Below are 12,804 nucleotides of genomic sequence, written 5' to 3'. Positions count from 1 at the left end.
TCATTAGATTTACATACATTAATGTATGTAAAAGGCATTTCTGTAAATTGGAGTTACCATGCTTGTGTACTGATGCTCATTCTCTAAACAGCTTATAAGTAGTGTTAGCTCATTGCCTTTATTTACGCTGTTTTCACCTGACTGGAATACTCCGCTTTCCCTACTTCCTTCCCACCTACCTAGTTCTTAGTGATCCTTTAAGGCCATTGATTCATCTATTCAATGAACAGTTATTCTTCAGGCCCCAGTCTTCTCTCCTTCCCAAATTTTAACAACCCAGATCGATCTCTCTCTATTCCAAACCACATGGTTTAACTTTTCTTTTTGAGGCAATCTGGGTTAAGTGATTTGCCCAAAGTCATACAGCTAATAAATGTCTGAGGCTGTATTTGAACTCAGGTCTTCAAGGCAGGTGCTCTGTCCACTTAAGCACCTAACCATGGTTTAGCTTAAAATCATTTTGTCATTGTCTTATGTGTGTTAATTCTATCTCCCCAGCTAGACCGTAGAAGATGTAGGGTTCACATATTACAGTAATTCATTTACTGAGCCTAATCCTTATTTGATTTTTTCCACCACTTCAAAAAAGCCCTGCTAATACACATTGATATATTGGTTTCAAAACACCCATTTTCCCCTCCATTAATGAGAGGGGTAGCTGTCATCACTTGAGATTCCCTCTTTTATTTCCAGACAGGCATGGATAGGGATAGCATTTGGAAAACCTTAAATGTGAAAGAAAATTCTGCTTACAGTGTATAAATGTTCAGGGTGGGGAATAATTACAGGTTTTTGTGAGGGCTGTGGATCATGACCAAACACTCTTCCTGAATAAAGAAGCAGTGGTGTTAGCCAGTATAAAAAAGAGATCTGTTGGTGATGCTTCAGATCCCAGTGAAACATTTTCACTCATTGATGGGTTCTAAAGCAGCAGTCAGCTGAAGTATCTCCTTTCCTTATGGACTCTTCGGTAAGTCAGCACCTAGACAGGAGTTAAAATCTGGGTCTTTTCTATTGTTTTTGTTGTCCCCTTTTTTCTCTCTTGCAGCATCTGTGACTTTGAGCTCAAGCATTTTTTAATATGAATTACAATATGTGAAAATTAACAGACTGGTGATTTCTACTTAGTAACCAAATGAAAGAGAAAAAACTTTTTGTATTTGTTATTATGACTTGCCACTTGCCTTCTGCATAGAGGATCTCTTAGGATGGAAAGGGTTTTTTTTTCTTTTAAAAGTAATAATATTTCAAGTGTCTTTTAAAATATGCCCTAGTTTGGTTCTTAAATACCCTAAAAGAAGTCCTTTGATTAAGTACCAGTTTAAGGCCAGAAATTAAAGAATTCTGGAAAATGAACAAAATGACTTGTATTTACTGAATATATTTCCCTTAACAGAAATCTAGTCTTGTGAGTGATGTGGTTAATGTGGAGATTCTAGCTTATTATGACCTCACTGTTAGCAACCAGTAGTATTGACTGGAGATAAAATGCTTGAGATGTTGGTTTCTGCCTTCATTTGAAGGACGCAAATTGATTGCTAGAGTATTCTCACTATATTGACATCAAACCAGAGAAGGATTTAAATTTCAAGATATTTCTGACATCTTAAGCGACTGGCTTGGTACTTGTTTCCTTATTTTGATAAAACTTTAATTTTGAATTGTCAGATGGGTACAGTTTCTAATTACAGTCTTTGCTTTTGTTTTGCAGATGGAATATTAGCATCTCTTGGAGAAAAAGATTTGGCTTCCTTTCTTGAAAGTGGGGCTTCAACAGTGGGTAGCTGGATGGGAAGAAAAAAATCAGATGGCCAAAATCTCCTTATTGTGTTAGAAAACAAAATCATCCATAAGTGAGTGTATGGTCAAAGAAATAAAAGAAAATCAAAGAGATCAAAGAAAAAAGAATAGGACGAATTAAGGAGAATTAAAAGTTATCACCCCTTCCCTGTTTGGGCAAAGATCAAAGGCAATGGATGTCATAGAGACAGCAAAGCTTGAAGAACATATGGAAAATCAAACCAATGATCCTGCAAATAATTACACCAGACCTACTGAACCTACTGATGAAGACAACAAAAATGGCAATGGCAAACCCAAGAGCTTATCTAATGGCTTACGAAAGGGTGCCAAAAAGTACCCAGACTATATTCAAATTTCTATGCCTGCTGAAGCAAGGAACAAATTTCCCCTAGAATGGTGGAAAACAGGCATTGCTTTTGTCTATGCCCTCTTCAACCTAATCTTGACGACCGTCATGATCACAGTTGTACATGAGAGGGTGCCTCCCAAGGAGCTTAGCCCACCACTACCAGACAAGTTCTTCGATTACATTGATCGAGTGAAGTGGGCATTTTCTGTATCAGAAATAAATGGGATGATATTATTTGGGTTATGGATTACCCAGTGGCTGTTTCTGAGATATAAGTAAGTATCCTTCTTATACATCATTTGGGGCATGCTGGTTGATAGGCAAACATGAATGTCTTTGGAATTTAAATTATCTTCCTGGAAGAATCTTGGCTCACATTATTGAAATAGGGGGAAGGGACTGGGCATGTGATTTCATTAACCTTCTTCTACCAATCATTGCACATGAGTCCTCTCTCTATGCCTCCTAGTCTTAGATACTGACCTAGAGAACTAAGAGATGAAGTGACTTGTCTGGAATCCTCCAGCCATTATGTGTCAGAGGCAGGACTGAGATACAGGTCTTCCTGGCTGCAAGGCCAGCTCTCTTCACTACTTCATACTGCCTCTCAGTAATTCAGAAGTTTTCAAATAACATTTTTTAAAAGAAAGAACTGTGAAGACCCAGTAAACCCAAGCTGTGGAATTTACATGAAGAGCCATTCAAGAGATAATTAGAAGAAATAGCATTCAGCTGATAGAGAATGGTTCTCTCCTGCTTTAAGCTGTAGAGGGATAAGGAGATGGTCAGGTCAGGAAGTTCATTATCTCAGGCACACGTACATGCTTTGAGGGCCCGCCCTCCTTACATTTGCCTCTGTCAACCCATCAGATCATTAGTAAAGGCAGTCCTTACAGTCAGCGCCTGATAGTGTGATTTAGGTTCCAAAAGGCCTCATCAGTTTGTCTCAGTGTTACCAAATCGGTGCAATTAGCATGCCGAATTTTACATTCTCAGGATTTTTTTCTGGAGCCACTCTCTTAATGTGTGGCAGATAGAGCAGGGACACAGATCAATAGGGAATATATCTGTCCTTCTTTGTAATACACCATCCAGCTGGCAGAATGAAAGGTTGTCAGAAGATCTTTAATTCTTCAGGCAGTAGGCGTTGTTTGTGTCCTTTCTCTCCTTTTGTTACCAACGCCAAGAGAAGAAAGGAACAACAGGCAGGTTTTTGACCATGCCTTCTTACTGAGGTCACTGTGTGGCAGACAGCAAAATAGGCATATTCTTTTCTTGAAGAAGATTTGAGCATCACATCAAAACAAACACAATGCAGACCTCGAAAATTTTCCATAACCCAGGGCTTATGAAAAATCGTGAAAGTTCTCCTGGAGGGAATATAATTAGGAAATACAAAGCCAGAAGAAATTAAGTTTATAGTAAAAGCCCAAGATAATTTCAGAACAAAGCTCTACCACATCAGTTCTGCTTGTGGCCTTTAGGTTCTTAGATCCAAAGTTCTCTTTATTCTAGAGGACAGTGTCCCAATCAATACCTAACCTTGCTATTCAGATGCTCTATCATGCTGATGCTATTTCAACTTATTTCACAAAGAAAACTCATTTTGTAGTGGTCTCTGAACAATTTTTAAGCTTATTCTGTCTTTTTAGTTAATAGAACATATGACTCCTGAAGTGATTCTTATCAGTTGTCTTTTCAGGGGGTTGGTGCTGTGAGGAGGATGCTTCTCTCCCCACCCCCACCCCACCCCTTTTAGAATGCTGCGATTCTGAGCTTACCATTTAACATAAGGAAAGATCAACATTATGCATATAGCAAGAAGGGACTGCCTATCTATCTAGTCTTATCAGTTCCATCTACCCATCCATCTAGTTCTTAACCTGGGGTCTGTGGGTTGGTTTTTTTTCAGGGGTCAGGGGAAGGTTCTGTAAACTTAGATGGGGGGGGAGGGATAACATCTTGATTATCACTAACCCCTAACTGAAATTCAGTATTTTCTTGAATTATTTAAAACTATTATTCTGAGAAGGGCTCCCTCCATCGGTTTCACCAGACTGTCGAAAAGGTGAGGGCAGGGGAGGGAGAATGGTCCATGGCAAATAAAGGGGTTAAGAACTCCTGGTGGAGTCGTGTCCTGGGGAGGCAGAGGAAGAGCTCCGAGCTAGAGGACTTAGATTTAGACCCCTCCTCTAATTACTACTTGTGTTACCTTGAACAAGGGGCTTCACTTTGCTGGGCCTCAGTTTCCTTATCTATAAAAGGACTGTATGGTCCCTGAGGTGCATTTGAGCTCTTGTATAACTATCATAGATGAGAAGATTAAGGTTCATCCGTACGTGGTCACTCAGGTCAATAGCAGTAATATCCAGATTCCCTGCCATGGGTTTGCTTGATCATATACTGTCTCCCGCTCAGGCCACAGGTTTTCCTATCTATAGTTTTTGGTTTCACTTCAGGAAAATTAATTCATGTGTTTGTATTCAATGTATTATGAGCAGCCATCTGGCACAGTGAATATAGTGCTGGGGCTGGAGTTGGGAAGACCTGAGTTCAAAACTAGCCTCAAACACTTAACTAGTTGTATGACCCTGGACAAGTTGCTTAACCCTGCTTGCCTCAGTTTTCACAGCTGTAAAATGAGATGGAGAAGGGAATGTCAATCTACTCCAATATCTTTGCCAAGAAAACCCCAAATGGGGTCATGAAGAGTTGGACATGACTGAAAAACAACTAATCAAGAACAAAAACTCATGGGTTAACCCCACTCTGCCCCCAAAATGTAGTGTGATCTGTGTGACTGGGAAGAGGGGGAAGCCAAGGGGCTTACTAGCCAGGGTCTTCCCAGCTGTTTGCCCACACCGGGAAGCACTCATCCCCTGAGTCTCTAAATGAGTTTGCAAGGCTGGAATAGCTGCTAATCTGAGTGAAAATTTACATTTATAATTGGGAGATAAAGTCAGGGGATGATTACTGTTTGCCTTTCCTCCAGTACCACATGTTTCAATGACCTGTCCCCTGTTTTAATCACTTACCACAGTCTTAGACTAGAGGTTCTTTGTTGTGGGCCCCTCTGATAGGCTAGTTAACCTGTGCATGGGGACCTCTTCAGAGAATAATGGTTTGTTGTCTATATTCACAAATGAAGGAAAAGCCGAATTCCACTTACAGGTTAGTGAAATAAAAATATAACTCCATCCCCCTCTGAAATCTATCCATAGACCCCTGTTGTCCTAGACCAACAGTTCTTCAGGTTTTTTTGTGTCCTGAAATTGTGATGCAGCCCATGAACCCTTCAAAATAGGATTACAAAAGAAATTGATTACGTTGAAAAACAAGACAATTATCAACATGTGTTTTTAAAAAAAAACACCACCATAAACCTCAGGTTAAGAAACTATGCTTTAGAGTAAAAACTGGAGTAGGGGTGGGGGTTGGAGGAAGCAAGGAGGGGTTGTCCCAGTATATCATGTTAAAAATAAGTGGTAGAGGGGCAGCTAGGTGGCACAGTGGATAGAGCACCGGCCCTGGATTCAGGAGGACCTGAGTTCAAATCTGGCCTCAGACACTTAACACTTACTAGCTGTGTGACCCTGGGCAAGTCACTTAACCCCAATTGCCTCACTTAAAAAAAAAAAAAAGATTAAAAAAAAAATAAGTGGTAGAAAAATCTTTACAACCATTTTCCAAGTTCTCAGCAGACATTCTCATTGCCCTCTCAGTATAAATAGTATAATATAGAACTTACGAGGAGGACCATTAGAGCCTTTTTCCTCCTCTGTATGATGCAGCAGTTGACATAGTCCCCTTCCCATGTGAAGTTCTGCATCTTCTGAGCATCTGGATTCAGAATATGGGACGTGCAAATTCTCTTATCACAATTTCTGCTTAATTACTTTACTTGGTAGAAAAAACATAGAACACAGTTTGACAGAGAATGTTTTCAGCCAGAGCAGCAGCTGAATTTTGGAGTAGGATTTGTTCAAAGAAGAAAATGGCTTGCCTTTCCCCCTTCATTTATTAAGTGACCAAGGGGACAAATTCGGCACTATTAAATGTTGATACTGGAAAAGCAAGCCTAGAAAAGCAAACCTTTGAAGTAAATATTTCAGTATAAACAAGTAGTTTCTTTGACCACAGTAGGTGGTAGGGACACCACCCTGTTTGTGTCTCTGGTAACGTTGTTTGAATGTCCCTACTTATTTTCTCAAAATAACTATTAAGCTTGGTTAGTATGTTTAACATGTCACATAAAATACATTGCATAGTCTCCTGTGTCACGGAACTGGTATTTGTTTCGATGTACATTCATCCTCATATTTCCCTGTGTGCCTAGTATAATGCCTTGTATGTAAAAATCAAACAAATGAATGACTCAGCTTGAAGAGGATGTAACATTTTAGTGTCCACTTTTTGTGCTGAGGAAATTCCATTTTCCTAATCTATCAAATGAAGGGATTGAACCTGATCAGGAATTCTTAGCTTTTTGTGAATTGTGGCCTCCAATGGCATTCTGCTGAAACCCTATTCAAAATAAAGTTTTTAAATAAGTAAAATAAAATACACAGGATTATAAAGAAAACCAACTACATTGAAATAGGGTTCTCAAAATATTTTAAAAAACAAATCCATAGATCTTAGGCTAAGAATCATTAGACTAAAAGGGCAGTCTCTTCTTTTTCTATGACTTTAGGTTTCCTTATGTTCCCTTAAAAGGTGAGTATCAAGGTGTTCCAAGAAAAAGCAGTCTTGCATGGGACTATTTGTGTAGAGGTATGCAAGATGTCCCTTAGCCCAGAGACTCCCTAATGGGAGTCTTGGTCAGTATAGTTAATGGAAGTAGAAATCCTTTTTGTGCCCCTCCCTTTTTGTCCTTGCCTATATAATTTGATTTAAATTAAATGTCCTATTTACATGGCCAATAACAGGACTTAGAAGGGGAGTGTGGACTCCCATCCATATCCCACTTGGTTCCTGGGAAGACTGCAGCCCTGAAGCCCCTTCCCAAATCTCAGCCACGGGAATCTGATTTAAATTAGGTGTCATATTTTCCTGCATGGCCAATTATTTCATATCACCTTGGTTCATTAGTCAATTCCTTTGTGTCCTTCTCTTGGTTATACCTTTGCTCTGTTCCCAAGAGAAGATTGGATTAGCTGGCAGTGAGCTGACTAGCATTGGTAAGAGCTTCCTTACCTACCACGACTCAGGTAGGAAATCAGCTTGATATATGCAATATATGATGTATCTGGAAAGAACTCTGAAATCCTAAGACCTAGGTTCAAATCCCACCCATGCCTTTTTCCTCCCCTAAAATTTGGTCTATTCACCAAAGTCCTTCTGAGTTCTGTTATCCCTCATCCTGTTAAGTATTATTTGAAGTTCTGTTATGAATGAATACCCAATTGATGGTAGCTAATTAGCTTTCTCTTCCCTCTCCTCCTCATTCATAGGTCAATAGTGGGACGCAGATTCTTTTTTATAATGGGAACTTTATACCTGTATCGCTGTATTACCATGTATGTTACTACCCTCCCTGTGCCTGGAATGCACTTCCAGTGTGCACCAAAGGTAAGTAACCCCTGCCTCCAGTTGATCATTTTTCTTGGTGGCTCTTGGTTGTATTAAATGTGTGCAGCATAAATGTGTGCTTTTTAGTTTATTTTTACATTGCTGGGAATGCTCTCCTAAAATGTATTTTTATTCATGAAGTGTACCTCTTTTGATGTTAACTGTAAATAACCCCTTGTCTATTTGTTTGCCTTCTCCCTATTTTTACCTCCCTAATTCAGTGGGGCAATGGATATGAATGATGTTTTAGGTGTGATTGCAAATATTTATGGTTAGTCGGGTCTCTAGAGAACTCTGGATTGTCTGAGACCTCTTAGTTTGTAAAATAGAAACTGAACCTATCTGTTTTTTTGGACAAGTGGGTAAAGCCTCACATCCAATTTTACTGAACCCTAAGCAGATATTGAGGTGGAGGGAAAAAATGGATTGTTCTAAAGAAGTCGCCAGTCTTTCAGACCAAATATAGGTGTGGTTTGGAGAGGCTATAATCTTTCATAACCATCAAAGCCCAAAGCATCTATAATTAAAACAATGTACATATTGAATTTAAACATTGGCTGGGACTAATTTAAGGAATGGAAAGGGCATCAGAAACGAGAGAAATAGAGTGAAGTGGGTGCTGTGTGTATATTTTCTAACTAGAGAGTACCAAATGAGGGTATGTTCTAGTAAATGAGGAGGTCTAGGGAATCAGTTGAGTATTTATAGTTTGCAAGAACAAAAGCATAGACATCCCTCAGCATTTAAATCCTTACACAGTCTGGTTCCTTTTTAGCTGTATTTCCTATTGCTTCACTTTACTCTAATCTAGCCACATTGGACTTCCAGTTGTTTTCACCTAAACTGAACCTTCCAGCTGCTGCCTCCAGGCATGGGTACAAGCTGTCTTGAATGGACTCCATCCTCATCTCTGTCTCTCAAAATCCTTATTCTTCCAGGCTCATCTCAGGTGCTTTTCTGTAAAGCCTTACTTGGTACTCTCTGCTTGCTAGTTGGGTGCCCTGTGTTTCCTCAAATTACTTGCATGCAGGTATTCTCCTCCTTACTTCACCCTGACAACCCATATAACTTCATTAAGGTCAGGGACTATTTCATTTCTTTGTGTTCCCAGAACTTTCTTTGTATCAGTAGGGGTTTAATAAAATATTCCTTGATTTTATATGATTGCAAATGTATAATCTATGTCAAATTGCTTATCATCTTAGGAAGGAGGAAGGGAGTGGAGGAAAAAATTTGGAACTCAAAATTTTTTTAAAAGAATGCTAAAAATTGTCTTTACATGTAAAGAATTGGGAAAAATAAAATACTTGAATTGAAAGATGCCTAAAATTAAAGGTTGCATCATCTATGCTAGTATGCGGTCTTCCACATGCTCATTTTCCAAAGTATCTTCAAAAAGAAGCAAGCAGTATCATCCATGATGCCACCTTGATATACTCTTGTCAGGATACTTAGAATTAGTATGAGATGCATCTGTAAATCAGCATGTTACCCATACAAACCCCTTCTGAGAAAAGAAGCATGTCAGAAATGATCCCCTGGTAGAATTGGCCTGTAAGACCCATTGGGCCACTCGCTATTATAGTTCATTGGTTCAGATGTTCTTTGAGTTTTTGTGGTCCCAAGCTTAATGGGTTTCACCATTGACTACTTTCCATAACCAGAGACTGTTGCACAATAAAAACATCATTAATTCTACTTTTTGACAGGGCGCTGGCTGGCTCCCTCGTTCAAGAGATTTATCACAGAATTGGAGAGTTGTAAGAGATCTCAATGACCATCTAGTCTAACCTGTTACTGAAAGGGAATATTATAGTAGACAGCTGGGTGGTACAGTTGGATAAAGGACTGGGCTTGGAGTCAGGAAAACTCTGTTCATATTCAGCCTCAGATAGCTGAGTGACAAATGTATCTTGGCCTTGGTTCCCTCATGTGTAAAATAGGATTAATAGCACCTTGTTGTGAGGACTATTCAAATGTTAACTACTATTATAGTATACCTTACAAGTGAATGGTCTTTAGCCCAGGACAGACTGGATTTTATCAGCATCAACAAATATTTATAGAATGAGAACTTTGTCATTGGGGTGACAAGACTAACAAGTAGGAGGAAATCAGTCCACAATATAAGATAAGACGTAGTTCAGCGCTGATCAGATGGTAACTAAAAAGCACCCACACAGATCAATCAGCAAGCGTTTATTAAGTGTGTGCTGGTGTGTGCCGGGCACTCTGTTAATCCCTAGGGATACAAAGACAAAAGGCAGGTCTTTTCCTTGAGTAGTTAGTTCCCTGTCTAATGGAAACAGTGTGCCAGGCACTGAGGACACACACATACACACACACACACACACACACACACACACACGCACACCAACCACCTGGTTTGTTTTTTCTTGGAAGTTTTCTTCTTTCTTAGAGCAAGAGTTAAAGGCATTCAATGATTTGCTCCTGGCCTCATTGATACAATGGTAGTAGCAGAATTCAAGATGCCATCCAGGTAAAGCAGAGGGCCTGTAAAGTGGCCTGCTCTCACTGTGCTAGGCATCTCTGGCTCCTGCCAGAGACAGATTGGAGCAGGTTCCTACTATGGTTATTATCTTATTCTTATGGAATCATTATTAATAATAGTAATATTAACATCAATAATATTAACATAATAACAATTATTATAATAACATTAAATAAATTAAATAATGGTGACGGTACTTAAATAATATCTTACTTAAATGATTATTAATAAAAATCTGTGTGACCATTTAGCAAGTACTATTGTGGTTAAAATTTAGGTTCATAAATCTGGAGCTTTGGATGGAATTTATTTCCTCCACTCCTTTTTTAGAGGGGGAACCTGAGACCCAGAAAAATGCAGTGGCTCATCTAAATTCACACAAGTAGTAGGCATCAGAGGTGGGATGTGAACCCAGGTCCTTCCACTCCATAGCCAATATTCTTTCCATTATCTGACATAAGTGAGAATTCAAGAAAAGATTCAAGGAATAAGCAAACACTTAGAATGTGTATCCAGATACAGAGAGGCAACCCGTGGTAATGGAGAGGGAGCTGAACTCAGGGTCGGGAAGACCGAGGTGGGCCATCTTGCTTCTTACACATCTTAATTATTTTACTTTGGCAGATGATGCCACCTTTCAGTGTAGCCAGGGAAACACCTATAAGATTAAATCATAGAGAAGATGCCAGCCTTCACTAGTAGGAGGTGTTTTTTCATGAGTAGTTTTCTAATCGATGAAATCATAGGCCCAGACCACCCCTATAGTGCACAAACCCCACAAATACAAAATTGCTGCATGTTCCAGAGGCTCCCTTGTACCTCCTGATCTTTTACCATCCTTAAATCCTAGTGGCACTCAATGGCCACTAGGATGGAACTCATGCTCCACATCACTCTCTTAGCCTTGGTAGATAGAATTGACAATGTTGGTGGTGCAAGGAGCTCTGATTGTGTACCAAAAGACAATTCGGCCCTGGAGAGGAAGGAACCTTGGAGGACAACACGGGCTATTTTAACTCCTGAATGGAATTACTGTGATAGGATTCTAATCTAGGCCCCAACCAACATAACTCAAAAATTTCTGACCTTGGAATGTTAAAGAAGGGAGACTTCTCCTTTTTAAATGAATTATATTTAAAATTAAGGATTTGGTTTTCTTTTCTCTCATTCTCATTCCTAAAAAGAAAAACAAAAGGAAAACAAAACCTTTGTAACAAATATGTTACACAGCCAAGCAAAACAGGTTTAGGAGGACTTAAAAAATTATTGTTTTGGAAATAACTATAACATGTCCCTCTTTAATTGGGAACACTGTGTGAGGACAGAGCATGTGTACCTACCTCCTTTTGATCTCTGTGCTGATGGCTATTTATAACAAGAGTTTGGGGAAAGTAGCTTCCCGAATGAGTTTGGCTGTTGCCTTTCTTAATTCTGCTACCTCTTGCCTTCCTATTTTAAACAAAAAATGCATTTGATTCATTGAGTTTATTTTGATGTGGTTTCTGAAGCTTTGCATAAAGTGGGTTTGATCTCTCTTCTGAAAGTATCTTTTGAGTACCACTTGGATATGAATTCTTTCAGGAAAGGGAAAGGAACCTCTTAATCGCCACCCACAGTTTTGTTTGTTTGTCTTCTCTAAGAGGTCTTCTCTTCTCCTGGTCTGCCTAATTCGGATTTGGCCTAGGCAAAGTCTCTGAATGAGGGATTTATTTGGTGTTCTGTGATTCCCCGATTTCTTGCCCTTCTCCCTACCCTCCATTCTGTGTACCTTTCCTTTAGTACCTTCCCTGAGATTCCCCACCATTTATCCTTTCTGTGTCTTGTGTGGCACAGTGGATAAAGTGCTGGACTCCAGAGTCAGGAAATGTCATCTTCCTAAGTTAAAATCTGACCTCAGACACTTTGTAGCCATGTGACCCTGGACAGCTCCCTTAACCCTGTTTGCCTCAGTTTCCTCATCTGTAAAATGAAATGGAGAAGGAAATGGCAAACCACTCCAGTATCTCTGCGAAGAAAACCCCCAATGGGGTCACATTGTCAGGACATCACTGGAAAATGACTGAATGACATCGTGTTTGTACATAGTTGTTTGTATGTTGTCCCTCCCATTAGACTTTGAGCTTCTGGAGAATAGGGACTATCTTTTACATTTCTTTATCCCCAGCTTTCCTATTTTCTCTACTTAATTGGATGTCTTGAAAACCCTTGAAATATGGTTTATATATAGCACTCTTTATTGTTTGTGAAGCTAACGGTCATTTCCGTTGCCATTTAAATGTCATTTTATTGATCATAACTTTATCTCTGGATAACTGATCGTTTCTCCAAGTCCAAAGTTGCCCATCTTCCTTTTTTTTTGTTTCCTGGGTTTTCAGCCACAAGGTCTATATTTTTTATCCTGAAACATGGCTTATATATACCCATTCTTTTTTGTCTAGATTTCTGGGTCCCTTGTTTAGGTCTGACTTATTTATTTGAACCTGGATTCTGCTAAAAATCCATAGCTGGCCTCCGAACCTTTACAAAAGATTTTTGCTTGCTGCTGAAGTAATTTTCCATTTCTTGCTGC

General features: G+C 39.4%; 1 protein-coding gene across 1 annotated transcript in view; it reads left to right on the top strand.

Annotated features, from left to right (window-relative positions):
• The window catches only part of SGMS2 (sphingomyelin synthase 2), a 116,680-nt gene that overhangs the window by 86,033 nt on the left and 17,843 nt on the right, over positions 1-12,804 (top strand). Inside the window, exons 3-4 of the mRNA XM_043969544.1 lie at positions 1,712-2,427; positions 7,606-7,723. Of these exons, the coding sequence (XP_043825479.1) occupies positions 1,973-2,427; positions 7,606-7,723 (573 nt within the window). The 5' untranslated portion in view covers positions 1,712-1,972. The remainder of the gene's footprint in view (positions 1-1,711; positions 2,428-7,605; positions 7,724-12,804) is intronic.

Source organism: Dromiciops gliroides, chromosome 6 (assembly GCF_019393635.1).
Source record: "Dromiciops gliroides isolate mDroGli1 chromosome 6, mDroGli1.pri, whole genome shotgun sequence".
Classification (NCBI taxonomy): domain Eukaryota; kingdom Metazoa; phylum Chordata; class Mammalia; order Microbiotheria; family Microbiotheriidae; genus Dromiciops; species Dromiciops gliroides.
The sequence above is the reverse complement of the archived record's forward strand: the minus strand, read 5'-3'. Positions and strand labels throughout refer to the sequence as shown.